Consider the following 14,307-nt stretch of genomic DNA (forward strand, 5'->3'; position numbering starts at 1 on the left):
CCCCGGCAGCGCGGCACGGGAGGCGGAGGAGGAGGAGGAGAGTAGGAGGAGCTGCCGGGTGACCCGCACGGCTCCCAAACTTGAAAGTTTATCTGCCCGAAATCAACAGCGGCCGCGGTGAGCGCACCGCTCCTCAGCACGGAGCAGAGGCATCAACCGGGGGAGCCGCTGCGCAGGGAGCGACTGCCGGCGCCGCAGCGAGCGAGGCAAGGAAGGCGAGGGGGGGATCACCCCTGCGACAACAACAGTAGCCACCCCCCGCCCCACAAGTCTGGGAGAGATCGATACTATTTGCTGGAGACCAAGGACTTGCTCATCGGCGGACACGCGAGACCGCTGTCATTAGCTAACAGGACGCACGACTGAGGCGGGGAGAGGGGGAGGGTGAGGAGTGTCACAAAAAGTCATTACAACCTGAGAGAGAGAGAGAGAGAGAAAGAAAAAAAAACTTCCTACCAATGGACAACAGGAAGTGACCACCACCACCAACGGGGAGTCTCTGCTTGGAGAAAGAAGCTGCAAGACAAAGAAGAAGGAAGGAGAGGTGAAAGACAAAACTGCCCAAGGTCTTCTGTGTGTGCGTGCGTGCGCTTTGGAGAGAGGAGAGAACAAAAGTCAGCCGGGGAGACAGAGAAAGAGCGACGGAATAGGAGACAGGATGGAGGAAGAGCTAAAGACAAGCATGTGAAGATCAACGGGAAAGAAGAGCAGAGCAACGCACACGCACACCGAAAATAAAGGGAAAAAGAAAAAGCATACACAAAAGTTTCTTTTCCTCTTGGGAAGAAATTACTTTCACACACAGAGAAATCACATGCCTTTCAGATCTGCTTCTGAGGAAAGAGTGACCAAGAGAGAAGAGGACGCAGGGTGATGTGAAGAAAGGAAGAGGAAAAAAAAAAAGCCAGGAAAAAAAAAAAGCAAAGAGAACAGAAGAAAGCAGAGCAAAAGAAACCGAGAGCCGGGTGAGGGAAGAAAGACAAACAGAAAAGCGAAGATCGTGACCTCCCCCAACAAGTGAACCTTGCACATATGTTGTGTAAAGTGTGTGCAAAACAGAGCCCTCCTGCCTGGTGCGTGTGTCGCTGCTGCCGCCGCCGCCACCGCGGTCGGTGCCTCTCGCAGGCGGCGCTGCCGGTGCCGGGGAGACGCATCATTTGGCGGAGCTAAGCGGCTAATTGCGGAGCCCCGTTCTTCATTTACATATGCAAGCCTGAGTCCGCTGGAGCCGCGCCAATCCGCGCTCGCCCCCAGCACCATTAATCGCCATGCATTATTCACAATCATAATTACAGAGCCCCATGCGCGCTCCGCGCAGCCGCCCCAGCCCGCCGCGCACACCCCACCGCACCGAGCACACCCCGCCCGGCTAATCCCCCACTCGCTCACCCACTCACCCGCTCATTCACTCACTCCCAGTTTGGTTGGCTGGTTAGCGTAGCTTTTTTTTTTTTTTTTGGTTGGTTAGTTGCCTTTTCTGTTGTTGTTTGTTGGTTTTGCAACTCGACTTTTATTTGCGAACAGTTATTTCCAGCCCCCACCCCCCTTCCCTCGTACCCAATTCCTCCCCCCTTTCCACCTCCACGTCGCTGATGCCTCTGCAAAAAGCAGAGTCAAAACGGCTCAGTTAGCAGCATGTCTCGTCGAAAGCAAGCGAAACCCCAGCATCTCAAATCGGACGAAGAGCTGCAAGCGGAGGTAGTTTCTGAGCACGGTAAGGGCTCCCGGCGCCTCTTCTCTCTCCTTTTGTGAGTGTGTTTCGGATGGAGATAGGTGGATTTATGGTGATGGTGAACATGGGAGCGCAATTACTCTGCAGCGGGAGAATGGGAATTAGAGCAGCTGGGGGAAGAGGCAGCGGAACTGAGAAGTTAGCAGTTTAGCCAACTTTCTGCAGCCCACCCCCTGACTAACCATCCCTCCCAGCAGCTCCTTCCCGGCCTCCCAAGCGTTTTTATCGCGGCTGGGCTCCGCGGCGGGGCGAGGCCCTGCCTCCCCACTCACCCGGGCTCGGGCAGCTGCATGAGCGGGCGCCCCGGAGCAGCGCCTACCTCCTTCTCCTCCTCTCCGGTGCGCTCCCTCTCTTTATTTTTTGGGGTACCCCTTTCGCCTCTCCCCCCCCCGCCCGGTGCCCCCGGTGGAGGCTCGGGGCGGGCAGGAGCCATGTTCCTCTCGCCCCGCCGGCAGGAAAGTTGGGACGGCCGGGCCCGAGGTGTCCTGCCTGGGGTTGCGAGAACCGGGGGAGTCCGGCGGGCCGGGGGCTGCCAGGCGCGGACGCGCTCTCGGGGCAGCCCCACATCGGCCGGTGCCAGGCTCTCCCTCTGTCCCTCTCATCCCCCCACCGGCCCGGGCCGCCGGACACAGGCTGCGGGGGGAGGCGCGTTTGTAGGCAGCTCGCTTGGGCGCTGGGCTGCTGCGGCCGCTTACCCCTGTTTGTCCCGGCAGCTGCCGGGGATCGGAGGGACCGTCCCTTGGCGGCAGGCAGGGGACCCCGATAGGAGCGGGCAGGGCCGCTCGGGTGCGCGGAGGCAGCTGAGTTGATTTCATTATTTTCGAGGAGGTTGAGCAGCAGATTTCGCCTCCCTCCCTGCGCTGCCATCCCCCTTTCGCCTCCTGGCTCTGCTGCGACTGTAATTATTATCAGTGGTAGGTGACACGGAGTGCCGCCACCGGCCCCTGTCGCGCCGGCTGCAGGCAGCAGGGACGGGTGATTTTCTCGCCCATCCGCCATTCTCCGCTCCCTCCTCACACGCAGGAACACACACACACACGCTTTTATGCATCTGGGCTGCCCAGGCTGCTAGTGAACAAGTGCCCGAAGCTGGAAAGATTTGGGCTATAATCACTCCTTGTTTGCACTTCGCTGTAATTTTTTCGAGAAGAGGGCTACAGAGGTTTTTTTTCTTGCTTTATTTTTTAATTTCAGTTTTAACTTCTTTAGTAGTCCTTGGCATTGCAGCATGCCAAGGCGTGCCACAGCCCATGCTCACTTTTCCTGGGCTAAGTTAAGAGCTTCCACTTGAAAGTTTTTCCTCTTTGCGTAGAGCCTACTGTTCTCTTAGTTTCTTTTATAACCAAGTGGGAGCCCCAATGTTTTCTGCTTTCTGTGTAGGCCCCTTGCTCCACTGCTTCATCCCCTCATGTTCTTTCAAAAAGAAAAAAAGTCATTCTCCTGCTTCAAAACTATAATGACTCTTAAGTTGCATCTATGGGGAGAGAAAGGCAGCAAAGTTGAAGCCTGAGGAAGATTTTGACTATTGTATCTGAACTTTATAGCCCTGAAGCTTAAGGCAGCGTGAATCCACTTCATCAGGTTAAAACATCTGTCAGACTGGCAAAATGTTAAGCCTCCTGCTCCTTCCCAGGGTATTTGAGGAGCCAGGGAGTGAGTCCCACACTGTCCGGGGCTGCTAAGGCGGTTACTGCCACTGCCCCAGGAAAACCCATTTGGGTGTTGACAATAACAGACACACAGAGAAATGCTTCCTTCTGACACAGCAGAGGAGCAAAGCAGTGCATTTTCAAAATTTAATCTTTTTCCTTCGGAAACAGTGGTCGCGTAAAATAATTAATATAGGCAAGCAGATGAGAATTAGTGTTTTATTCCATAAACAAGATTTGTTGAGCCCAGTCTCTTCTCGAGTGAGTTCTAGGTCTAAGAATTTATCACTGGCATTATAAACTTTTACATGCTCTGAATCCATTTCAATACAGAAAAATAAAACGCCACTGCTTCATTATGACACTCCTGGCGAGTTAATAAATTGGAAAAAATTGTTAAACTAGGTTTTTGTTTTGTTTTGTGAATCTTATCTATGTAGCCATGTCACCCGAGATTAGAACAAGAGATATGCTAAAAAGAAACGCTTGCATATGGTGGGTAGATTAAGGACAAAGAATCTTTTTGTCATGGAAATGTTTTTTTCTTTTTTCTTTTTTTCCCCTTTTTTGGGGGGTTTTGTTTTGTTTACTTCATCACATAGAATTTCTCACACTTGGTTTGTTTTGTATTGCCCTCAATGACTACATGATCAAATGAATGGATTTATTTCTGCCGAATGAGAAAGACAGTCTTTCCATCAAAAGGACTACATTGCATCCCAGTGAGGAATTTTAAAGCGTTATTATTGTAGTCCCTGAATAGCACAAAATCGGCTTTCACAGCAGCCCTAAAATGCAACAATGTAAATACTTTTCAGCCTTATAAGGCTGTTATCAAAATGTGCTATATTTCCTTTTATTAAAACATATTTTAATTAATAGATTGAAACCCTTCATAGTTAACAACTAACAAGCTGAAGTAGTGGTGTTGGTGGAGACGGGATACACGAGTAGAGGGCTATCTAGTGCGCATTAATGTGATGTAAATAATTTACACATTATATTAGGAAGGCTAACGATTGCTATGCTGAAAGCAATTTTATAGGCCAGATATATGAGCACTCAAAATCTCGTGAATTAAAACACTTCTTGTTAAGTCAGTGTTCTTCGTGTCTGTTCACAGCTGTAATCAAGATATTGCTAAAGTTCCTGAGTATATTTTGCAACAGGCCAAAAATAGTTTGCACAGAGCAAGAAAATTTGTCGTTTTTAGAAAGCAAACTGCTTAAGCAGTAGTATTTGATACATGTAGCCTTTTCACTAATTTGGCTGTTTATCTTCAAAGGTGAAAGCTGTTGTTAACACAAGATTAAGCAAATGAAGCTTGTTATTTATTTAATGAAATCATGTTTAATATCAACTCAAACTAGATTTTATTAAGTGAGGCATTTAAAAATGAATGTCACCTAAACGTAATCCTTGGAGTGAAGGGACATTCATAGTAGCTGAGAGGAGCCTGGCAGTTTCGGAAGCGGAACGGAAGATAAACATTAGGCCTGATTTTAAGTTGACTGGTCTCACCATAACTTTTGTGTTAGTGTTGCCACAGAAGTTTTAGAATCAGAACAAATAATTTTATAGCCAGCTTAGACTACAGCATAACACAACTGCATTCAAATAGGGCAATGTCATGATGGTGAGAAGCTGTTGGAAATATGAAGATAATTAGCAATGTCATCAACTACAGATTTACCCTTAAAATCATTTGAAATTATTTGCCAAAAGTGAAATGCTAAAAATATATATTTTAAATTATTTTGAAAGGAAGTGTTAACAAACAGCTGGTGATGATATATTACTTGAATAATTGCACTGTGTAACACTAAGCAAAAGATACCTATTAAAACACTTTGAGGTTACTAAATTAGAAGATATGATGGAAATAATTTAAAAACAGCAGAAGAACTCAAATGACTGCCTGTAGAATACAATAATCTCGGTTTCTCAGTAAATGTAAAACATTGTAATAGGCAGAATTAAATTTCTAATACACTCGCCTAATTCAACAGATTACAAATGAATCAGAATTATAGATACAATGCACATACTTCATCTCCAATTAATTTTTATATTAAACCAAGGATATAGCATTTGTATTTTTAAAGTAGGGATAATAAAAGGGGTTTTTTGCAATGCTGAAAAGTGGTTCTTAGTGTGTGCAAGTGAGGTTCTGGTAAGGGCAATGACAAACGATGCTTTGGACTTTTTCATGTGAAGTTTCTGGCAAAGATGTATCATCGTTTTGTCTGAGGTGGAAGGGATACCTTCTAGTGAACTGTGTAATGACAGTATTCTAATGTGCTTTTTGCAGTCGTTGTTAAAAATATTGGACCTGTGTTTTCCCCCCACTCTTCAATACATACAGCATAGTCTAAGCTAATGGATCTTTTTCATCCTGGTAAAGTGGGATTGGGCTGTGAGGTTTTGAGCGGTTGATGGCTGCGCTCGCTATTCTTTTGGAGTATGTGCACAGACACACATGCTTCGCTACAGCAATGACACAGTTCGCTATGGAGCAGCCAGCTTCGTGTGAGTGTGTTCACTCTGTCTGGATATACAGACGGTAAAAACACATTTTGGGGGGACATTCCTACGTACAAAATCGAGGTTATTCCATATCAGCCTGTAAAACTTGAGCAGTCACAAGCAGCTGTCAGTAAACATAAAACTTGGGCGAATTTTGCCAATGTTTGTTCTGAGGCAACTGTAAGAGAAGGCATTTTGTTTTGAAAAATAAAGGCCAAATATTGCTATAAATTCTACCTTTGATAACAAACAGTAATTGAAACTGTATATAGAAGTTCTGGTATTATGGTAGAGATTTAACATTCAAACTGTGTAACATCTGTGTTTGTATATTTTTTAAAATACTCTGTTTTGAACTGTGTTAGCAATAGGAAAATATTTGGAATAATAAGGAAGGTACAACAATCAGCCAATTTGCTGATGTATGTATAACAATTAAAGTAGACAAAACTGGGTCAGATCTTATCTGGTGGTGCTGATCTTGAGGAAGTCTTACGATCTCCTCATGTAGACATTAAGGTTCTTTTTTCAGAGTGGGAGGGAGGAAATTTTGAAAGGTGTTGGTTTAAATTCTGTGTGATTAAGTTACGAATATGCATACATTTAGCAGTTGGAAATTACTTCTCCTTGCCTAAGAAAGAGGAAGAGGTACAATTAAAAGATGGGTGGCATTTAAAAAAAGAGTAAAAATAAAGTAATTAATAACGAGTGTTAGTGCTGTTTCTGAAAAATAGTGTGAGTCCTGTGAAGATTTTTGAGTATCTTTCCTTCATTTGATTTGTTGACTGCCAAGCCAGGACAAGCATATCTGTTGACTATCCATCAATCAGGGCATGAGTCAATCACTTTTGCTGATAATAAACCAGCTCTGGCATGACATTAAAACAGTTAAGTACTGGCACATTTTCCAAAATAAAGCATGTAAAAATAATTTCTTTTGTAATATTGCATTTGTAAAATGAGAGCAATTTGCTGTTTTGTTGTTTTGTTTTGTTTGTTTTGGTTATGTTTGGTTGGTTGTTTTTTTTTCTAGAGGAAGCATGAGTAAATCTAGTTCCAGCAGTAAATTTTTATTGAATTGTACATTTAAACGTAAAGGGCCAAAGTCCTGTTTCCTTTGCCCTCTTAAAATTACCCACTAAATGTAGTGACGATTTTCCATTAATTAAAAAAAGGGAATTGAGGCCAAAGTATACTTTTAGGAGCTGGTTCAGTTATAGTGCTGTTGGACATAGAGTGTATTTCTTTTTATCAAGCAAAACCCTCTTCAAAATTGAGGAAGCCAGAAAAATAATTTTTTTAAATGGTGATAGAAAACCGTAACAAAACACGTTTTAAAAATGTGTTTCTTTTCAGCTGAAAAGTGAAAAGATAGTGGACAAAAGAGTGGGGTCTTTAGTGTTTTCTTGCTGTAGTCAGGGTACACGAAGTGAGCACATTTGAACAACATTTATTATGGGGTAAGTTAAATCTTTAAAGAGTCCTTCCAAAACTCTTATTGTCAATCTCTGAAACTAGTTCTCCACCACTCCCCCCTAGATTTGGACCCTATCCCTGGCTGAAAAGGAAACACCAAAAAATTTCCGAACTTTTGACACAGTGAGAGAGGCACACCAAAAATACTTGGGGAGGCTGCTGACCTTCTCCAGCAGCTACTGGCCAGCCAGCCAGGGCGGGTGCAGGGGGCACGGGTGGGTGCTGCGTGTGTGGGTGCTGCCCCACGGGTGCAGGAGCTCAGCCTGCAGCTGGGAAGGAGAAGGTGGGCTCAGGGAGTGCCAGGCAGCTTCCCCAGGCCTCTCCCTGAGGGTGGGTAGTTAGAAGTGCTCTGACAAGGCTTGCTGATTTAACCTTTGCCTGCTTTGCCCTGCCAGGGGTGGCCACTGGATGTCAAGCTCATAATACAATTAGTACATCTGTGCAGTTGACCTTGGCAGCAGGGCTTACCACTGTTCTGTTAAGTGTTAACACTGAATTTGAGTGTTAACTAGAGATCCCTCTGAGTTTGCTACATGCTGTACAGCTTATCAAATGCCCATCTAGTTCAGCACAAGTGTTTACAGTTCTTAAAGAAGGAAAAGGTTCCCTTTTGTGAAGCCCAGCATCTTGAGCTGCTTCATTAACCCTGCAGGTGCCGCAGTATTTTTGTCTCCGTTAATCAAAACTGACTCGCTATTCAGGGTTTCAGGAGATCCCTTCTACTGGTGCTGTTTGATAATTTTATTTTATTATTTTGTTGATGTACTAATGTCCCCAAAGCTGGAAATGATGGAAGCTGATGGATTTGTTTAGATCTTTATGTGCTTTGCTGTCTTTTGCAATACTGCAGTATACAGAATGGTAAATGAGCAAAATGACTGAGTTGCACAAATGGCATCAAATCACTCTGAGTTTGCTCTTTCAGACACTCCTGCATGTGAGTAATTTTGCTCAAAGGAGTACTGCTATTGAGTTCAGTACTTGTAAGTTCAGTTTTGAGATACTTAGGAGGTACAGGATAGGATCCTCACATTGGCTTCTCTTAATGTGATCCTCCAGATACAAATTTGTCAGTGTTTCTGTGGTTGTTCAGAGAGTGGCTGGCTTCATTCTGCAGGGTGTTAGATTTACATAGTTTAAGATGTAGTTAATTATATGCTTTTCAAAATAAGAAAGCTATGCTGAATCTAGTGTTCCGCTTCTTCTAGTTTATTTGGTTTGGTTTGGTTTTTTTTAATGTCTTATTCATATCAGCTATGTTAGAAGTATTGACCTCGATTTTTTTTTTTAGGATTCCCAATAAAACTTGATGTGTTCAAAATAAACTTAGTTCCTACAAACATCAGTATATTTGTACCAAAATTCTACACAAGCTGAAATTAATGTATACATGCCATAACAGCCAACCGAATAGCTGTTTATGTGATTTTGAAAAACATAACACAGGTCTTACTTAATACGATATTTTGCACAAATATTCCAGACAATTTGTGAAACTCGCATCTGTTCCACATCTGCGTACACATAGAAGGGCGCCAGTGTTAGGGATATCAAAGTGCTTCACTGCACAGATTAGAAACTGTGAATGTTTTTAACAGAATACAGTTAGTGCCTGTGCCACAGGTGGCTGTTACTTAACAAATTCTGAGATTTAGGCTACTGAATAGATCAAACCGAGTGTGCCAGGTCAGTACCGGTTTTTGCATAGCAATAGTGCCCTCCACTGTTCAAATCCATACTAACAGCTTTTGTGGTCTGAGAAAAAGGACAGAAAATTTTTCTATTGAGTCTGGAATTTCTTCTACATTGTTAAACACAGTAGGGGTCTCTATTTGTCTCCTCCTGTTTCACAGCTTGGGCTCAGTATGTGATAATTCATCTTTCTTTATGGGATTCAAAGCTATCATAAAGAGTTAAAAAGAATTAATTTGCAATGAAATAAACGTGTTCTAACAATTAAAAAAAACTTTCTTTAAAAGCTCTGTCAATTGTAAGAGATGATAAAGCTAAGGAAAAAGTAATACTGTTCTTCTCAATGTTCAATACATTGTTAACAACTGTTTCCAAATTACTATAATTTTGAAAACAAATTTGTGGGTTTTTTAAAAAACATATTTTCTTTATTTAAATTGTGCTTGAGGAAAAATGAGTTTGTGTATTATGATGGTAGGAGTAGTAAATAATTGTCCTGAATCAGTGCGCTATGCTTGGAGTTTTATTTATAGTACTTCTTGTTTAAACATACAAAAGTGCTGTGAGCAGCACTATGAAATTATTATTAGATTGGCATGTGAGAACATTTTATTCATCTGCCTTCATAGTTTGCAGACATTTTATCTTTAGATGTTAACAAATGCAGTTTTTTCTGAAACGTCTTCACAGTTTGTACACTGTGTCTCAGTGAAAGATCCGTGTTTTTTCTTCTTTTCTGAAATTCCGACATTTAGAAAATATTAATTCTCAATTATGCAGCCCTGAGTGTAGAAAAAATAGCAATTAATACAGCACTCTTCTATGCTTTCATTTGTATAATTGCATATAGTCTAAAAAAAAAGCTTCACAAAATATTTTACTTGCACATTTGTGGGATTCCTTTGCAAGACACTTTTGTTTGAATGCTTCAGGAAAGTATCAGCAATTTGAAATAGATGGAAACCTAGAAAACGCTTGTCCTCTTACCTGTTTTTATCCAAGTGTCTTATGAGTCACACATAATTTGAGGATTCTATGATACAGAGTAACAAAATATAAGAAAGCACTGAATTGTCAGAGAACATTTGATTGTAATAATCCTTCTTTAATAGAATTGAAAAGGTGCTTTTCAGGTAATTTACATATATGGAACTAGAAGTTATTTAAGTTGAGACAAAATCAAAAGATTCCGGAGCAAAGATAAAACACAGAGGAGTCGGTTGGGGCTTTTCTCCAGGCTGTAAGCATTTGGTCCTAAGAAAGGGGGCATTTAATAAACAGCGTATGCTTTCAGAATTAACCTGACTAGACTGTGATGTTTTATTTCAGTCTGTTTCACAAAAGTAGATGGCAGCATTTTTGAAGCATCCAGTCGTTATATTTTCCCTTGCACATCATGCAAGAGGCTTTCCCTGCATGCGGAGCAGAGAGACATATGCCTGCAATAAAAATTCAGAACTAGTAAAGCCAGGTTTACAAATCCTGTGTGCATGTAGTCGGCAGCTGTGGTATTTTTTTCTCAACTCTGCACATGGTCTGAGGGTGACTGAAGGACCCATGGCACCTTTCCAGCCCTCTCCCTTCCTCTTGGACAGCCAGAAAGCAGGCCAGCACCATCCTCCCCACAGCCACACATCGCTCCAGCCTGGAAAGCCTTTGGTGGGTGTGCTTGGTGAGGGTAGCAGAGCAAAGCCTCCCGCCGTCAGCCCCTTGCGCCCTGCTCTTAGTCAGCAGAGCACCTGGGCGGCTTCAGGTATCACCATCCAAAAGTGACTTTCTCAAAATCCCTTCATTGGAATTTTTGCAGGCTAGTTTTAGGGCCAGACCCCAGCGATGCGAAGTGCCGGTGCTGTGCGGGAGCCATCGCGGCTCTGCGGGTTGGTACCTGCTCAGGAGCTCGCCTCGGGTACTATTTGAGAGATGCTGCCTGCAATTTTTCACCTGTTTTCATAGGGTAAGCTTTATGTGCTGTAATTCATCTTGCATCCCATAGCAGCTTCAAATGAGTCTGTTAGCCGTTAAGACTGCTAATGAGAGAAAGAAAATAACTGAGAGGTTATTAGTGGCTGAGATCCTGACTGCTTGACAAAACTCTCATTCAACACCTTTTGTCTAAGTAAGAACTGCAAAATTCAAGCCATGGCTATAAGATTAAGCAAGTGCTCAATTAATTCCTCCAAAGTCCTTGAAAATTTTCACTGCACCGTATCGTCATTGTAATAATAAAAATTGTTTCTCCTTGGGAAAAATAAAACAAAAAGATTAAATTTTTCAGTACCTAATGGATTTAATTGCTTTGTAATATAGTGGAAAATGAAAGCAAGCTATAAAACATAAGGAAACACAGAAAAATGCTTAGTTTTCCTGTAATAGGTATAAGCTGTAACTAGAACCAAAAATTAACTTCTGGCTTAATATTTTAACATTTAAAATTTTTAATAATCTGGAGTAATGATAAAATTTTGGTATTGCTTTCTGTCATTTGTAAAGTGATTGAGTTTTAACAAACAACAAAAATACCCTTTTATGTGGAGTCATATGCTTCTGAGCTTTATTCCTTGTTGAAGTCAGTGAGGACTTACACTTCAAAAGCAACAATATAGTAGCTCAGTCCTTTCATACCAGTAAGTACTACTGAAAAGGATGTTAAAAACCTCATTTGTGAAATACTAGGGCAACGTCCATTTCTCCAATACACACACACACACATATATATAAAAATATTTATCAGTCATTATTTTCAGTCTCCCTGGAGTGCTTGATTGGGGCAAGACCACAAAGACTGCTCTTTGTCTGACTAGTTCATACTCTTTCAATCCTGCTAGTTTCGGTGCTGTTTCTGATGTGAGTAAAGGTTGCTCATTTGAGTAGGAGTTGTAGGATCGTGCCCATAGTCTGTCATTCTCTGAAGCAGCTTAGTAGCCTCAGTGTGCTGTGCAGGGCATGTGCCGTCATCTGCGGCAAAGCAGCATTTATTTCGGTGCCATCAGTGTCACCTGCTTCCTTACCAGTCCAAGAAAGTGCAGCTTTGAGAGAGATTTAACTTGTCTAATTTCTTAAGAAATGCCAAAACAATGTATCCTAAATTGAAAATACTGTGGTGAGGTTCTTTGTATGTCTACTTTGAAATTGATTTGGGGAAATAAAAAAAACCCCTAACGACTCTCTAGCATTGTTCTCTAAAATATTTTTCAAGAGCAGTTCTTGAATATTTCAAGACAGGTGGTGAGATGAACGTACTTGGGTTGGTCATTTGAAAAGTATTCTCACTATTTTTAAGGCATGAGCGTTGAGGGAAGGAGGAATACAAAACAGAGCTGTAGGGCCCCCATTAGTATGGGTTCAAGCCTTGTCCCCTGAGATAGCACAAAACTAGCCATTTATTTCATTAGAAACAGAGCTGAGCACTGATTATCTGAGAAATACCTATACCTCTGTATTCCACATGTAGTTTTTTCACAAGTTGTATTTCAAATGCAAACTGCTGTTTCTTTGAGTTTATGAATTAGTACACTAAACTGGTTGTTATCTTGACATGCTGAAGACGTCCATATTGATACCTCCTGGCAGTGGGCATCAGTAGTTTAGGTTTCTATTGGAAGCTTGGGAATTACATATCTGTTTTGACATATATAGATCACAAGACTGTCTCCTAGTGCAGAAGATACCTGTTTGGATTGTAAATGTTCACATTTGGGCTTGGTGATTACAGTGTTGGAAATAATTAGCTTACTGGTGTTTTATCATCTTGTTCTAGATCAGAAGACAGTCATATTTGAATGGCTACATTGCCCAAATCCATCACTAATTACTTAAATCTTTTGTGCAAGGTTTGTTGTGAGAAAGCCCTCCTTAAACAAAAGCACAGCTATATATAGATAAAAAACTGGAAGAGGAGCTGCACAGTTTGCAGCTTCTTTTAGAATCAATCCTCCTTTGCAACTATGCCTTAATAGTAGTAGTAATTGTAGTGGTAATAGTAATAGTAATAATAATAATAACAATAGTAATAATAGGCAACACTTACCCAGCTTGACAAGGTTTAGAAATAAGCACTGGAAAATCTTGTCAGTGAAAGCTTCAGGAGAGACGTGGTCCCTCAGTACATGGTCGGTACTACCAACCAGGGAACTCAATAGATTCTGAATAAGGACCAAAGGATCAGGCCCGTTGACTGTAAAAATTTAAATCTCTAACGTAAATAAGGCTTTGTTTGGATTGTCTTAGTTTGGAAAGACTCTGGAGAGAGGTGAGTGTGTTGGCTGCCTCGCTGGTCTGTGCTCTGCATGCTTGCACTTCGGCAAAGCTGAAGGATGCACTGAAAATGTGTTTTGGAAGCCTGCTTTTTCTCTTACTCATTTTGGGAAGCTTTAGGTTTTTCAACATATGCTTTAGGATACCTGCAGCCAGTTCGCTCTTTTTCTGTAGTGAATCATGTTATCTTCTGTGATATTTTTGTAACACAATCCGATAGTTCAGTTTCTACAGAAGCATTTACCGTAAGGATTTGTCTAGTATTGTCTCGCAACAGCTGTATACTATTGATCTTAACCCAAACAGTGTAACAGCTTCAGTACTTTGTGTAGAAGTCTTAAATAATATCTGACTGTTTTCAATTGCATTTTATTCCGGCCCCCCTTCAAAAGGGAAAAAAGGAAGAGAAAAATCCAGTAGTATTCAAAGAAGACACTTTCTTTTGGCTAGTAAGTACAGTGTAATTTTGTGTAAATAGTACTTAAAATTAGAAAAAAAAATCAGTAATCATTTCTCAGTAGAAAATGCATGTCTATTTTATTTATTGGCAAGCACTGGATACATAAATGTATAAATAAATATAGTGCAATCTTAACAGGTTTTTTTATGGCAGTTTTGGAATGTACAGGAGAAGAATAAGTCTGAGATGCTCTAGAAAGCTAGGAAATAGTAGTCAGGTCACAGATTTATCACCTTTATCAGACAAAAATCCCTGCTGAAATCTGTAGGGAGTTTTAGCTCAGCGAAGACTGAAAGAACCGACATGTAATTTTTTCAAAAGTGATTTTATAGTTAATGTTCTGTAAAAACCTCTTTTTGAAAGTAACCAGAACCTCTCAAGATTACACTTCCTTTTTTTTTTTTTTCTTTTGCATGACTACCTTTTTTTTTGTAACTGCTTCTGCTGTAATGATCGGCTCCGAATTTCTTGGCAATCTCTTTTTTAGGCATTCTATAATATCGCTGGATATATTCATA

General features: G+C 41.7%; 1 protein-coding gene across 1 annotated transcript in view; it reads left to right on the forward strand.

Moving 5' to 3' along the window:
• Window positions 1–1,635: 1,635 nt before the first annotated feature.
• The window catches only part of SALL3 (spalt like transcription factor 3), a 19,637-nt gene continuing 6,965 nt past the window's right edge, over window positions 1,636–14,307 (forward strand). Inside the window, exon 1 of the mRNA XM_065629369.1 lies at window positions 1,636–1,714. Within this exon, the coding sequence (XP_065485441.1) occupies window positions 1,636–1,714 (79 nt within the window). The remainder of the gene's footprint in view (window positions 1,715–14,307) is intronic.

The sequence above is a fragment of the Caloenas nicobarica genome, chromosome 2 (genome assembly GCF_036013445.1).
Source record: "Caloenas nicobarica isolate bCalNic1 chromosome 2, bCalNic1.hap1, whole genome shotgun sequence".
NCBI lineage: Eukaryota > Metazoa > Chordata > Aves > Columbiformes > Columbidae > Caloenas > Caloenas nicobarica.